Here is a 1,873-nt window from a genome sequence, read left to right as displayed (position 1 = left end):
AATTATTAATCAAAAATAGGATTTTTTAAATATTTACTTGTCATCTGATTTTTTGATTTGCGATTTATCTTTTCTCGTTGACGTATCTGTCGATTTGTCATGATTATTTTTAATTACGTTTTCTGTCTTAATTTCTGTCATATAGGCAATAGATGGATATTTAATAGACGTTACAATAGAATAATGAAGAGGGAATTCACCAACATTTTCCACATTAAGATATAGCGTTTTTTTCGTGCATATACCGAGCGAGGAAAAATTTATTTCATAAGGATAAATACGAAACCTGTATTTAAAAAAGATAGTACAATATAACTTAATAATTGTGACTATGTTATTAATATTTATTAAGAAGCAAAAAAAAGTATTTTATTACTAAATTGTAGATAATCTGATTTTTTAAAAGTTATAAAAGGAAAACTTTGTTTCAAAATTTTGACATAATTTAAAGAAATTTTCAGCTTTAAGTAACAGTTTACTTCGTGTAATACGCAATTAGGGAAACTGTGAGAGGAAATTCCGCAATTACAGTAGCTTGTTTATTTATTTCAAGAAGATGGCATCGGAGTATTGGGCACTCTTTTAGAGTAATTTCACTTTTTGGTACGAAAGTTACCTGTCATTGAATAGAATTTCATTAATTAAAACTTATAGCTATTTTGATTTAACATATTTACATTTTTTAATATATAAAAATACATTAAATTTGCTTTTTCTATTGTAAAACATTAAGTCAATATATTATAAAAATAAAAATAATTAGCTTATTTTAATTTTTAGTGATGTAATGCAAGAAATCACCAAAAAGAAGTGCGTCAAACAACATACTTGTATAATAGCTTCTTTTTTTGGTTGAATGAAACCAGAAGCAGGATTAATTTCTACGTCCTCGTTCAATTTTAGTGACAAATTTGGCGCGATTTTGGCTAGTTTGTTTTGTTTTTCCAAAAGTATGCTAATTATAATTATTAACTTAATTGGTATATAGCATATATAATTAATAATTAATATACTATAGATATAACATTAAAAGAAATAATAAAAGAACATTTTGTAATGTATAAAAACGATAATGTTGTACAATTTCAGTGATTTCATAGTATCTCGATACAATGAATATAAGAATTTGCTAGATACACTTTTCAACTTACGCATATTTAACTTCGTGATTTCCTCGATTACTTAGTGTAAAATTTGCGCTCGTAGGAAAACCAACCTTCACGCATTTTAAATCAATTGGATTTGCATAATTAATGTCAACAGCAACATCATATGTTTCGCCGAATAAAGTAATAGTTTCTATAAAGATAGGTTCCGTGTCGCCTTCGTAAAAGAAAACTTTAAAAGTCAAGCTTTCTTCGATCATTCCGATCTAAACCAAAAATCTAATTTAAGCTATTTTTAGAAATAGCGAATTAAAATATCAGATTTTCAAGAAATTTATATTAAAAAAATTAAAGAATTATTAAATTTTTAAATTTAAGCAAATAAAATTGAAATATTAATATTTTTAGTAATAGATTTTAGTATTATATTTAGTGTAAATTTTTTTTAATCTTTTACTTTGTTGGCGTGATAACAAAATTCGATTGTTTTATCACTGTAAGTCTTGATAATTCCTTTAGTCGGTGTAATTGAGATTTGAGGATCTAATGGTTCATTAGGCTCCAATTGCCAGAATATTTTAATTGGAGATCTATTTTGAATATGGGAAGTAAGACAGTTTTTTCTATGCAAGAATATGTGACCAAAAGATAACTGTTTATCCTCTAACTCTATGTCCAATTTCGAACCATTACATTGAAGCTAAAACATTTTAGGTGTAATAATCTCTACGCATATTTTTTATAGATAAAAATATAGGGATGTGTGT

The 1,873-nt window shown here is 25.7% G+C and overlaps 1 protein-coding gene across 1 annotated transcript in view; it reads right to left on the bottom strand.

Annotated features, from left to right (window-relative positions):
- LOC108754006 (hydrocephalus-inducing protein homolog) overlaps positions 1 to 1,873 on the bottom strand; it is a 33,981-nt gene that overhangs the window by 30,784 nt on the left and 1,324 nt on the right. The window contains exons 3-4 of the mRNA XM_018496009.1: positions 1,564 to 1,696; positions 1,152 to 1,372 (exon numbers count right to left, since the gene is read on the bottom strand). Of these exons, the coding sequence (XP_018351511.1) occupies positions 1,152 to 1,372; positions 1,564 to 1,696 (354 nt within the window). The remainder of the gene's footprint in view (positions 1 to 1,151; positions 1,373 to 1,563; positions 1,697 to 1,873) is intronic.

Source organism: Trachymyrmex septentrionalis, unplaced genomic scaffold, assembly GCF_001594115.1.
Source record: "Trachymyrmex septentrionalis isolate Tsep2-gDNA-1 unplaced genomic scaffold, Tsep1.0 scaffold115, whole genome shotgun sequence".
Classification (NCBI taxonomy): Eukaryota; Metazoa; Arthropoda; class Insecta; order Hymenoptera; family Formicidae; genus Trachymyrmex; species Trachymyrmex septentrionalis.
This window is presented reverse-complemented; position numbering and strand designations above follow the sequence as displayed.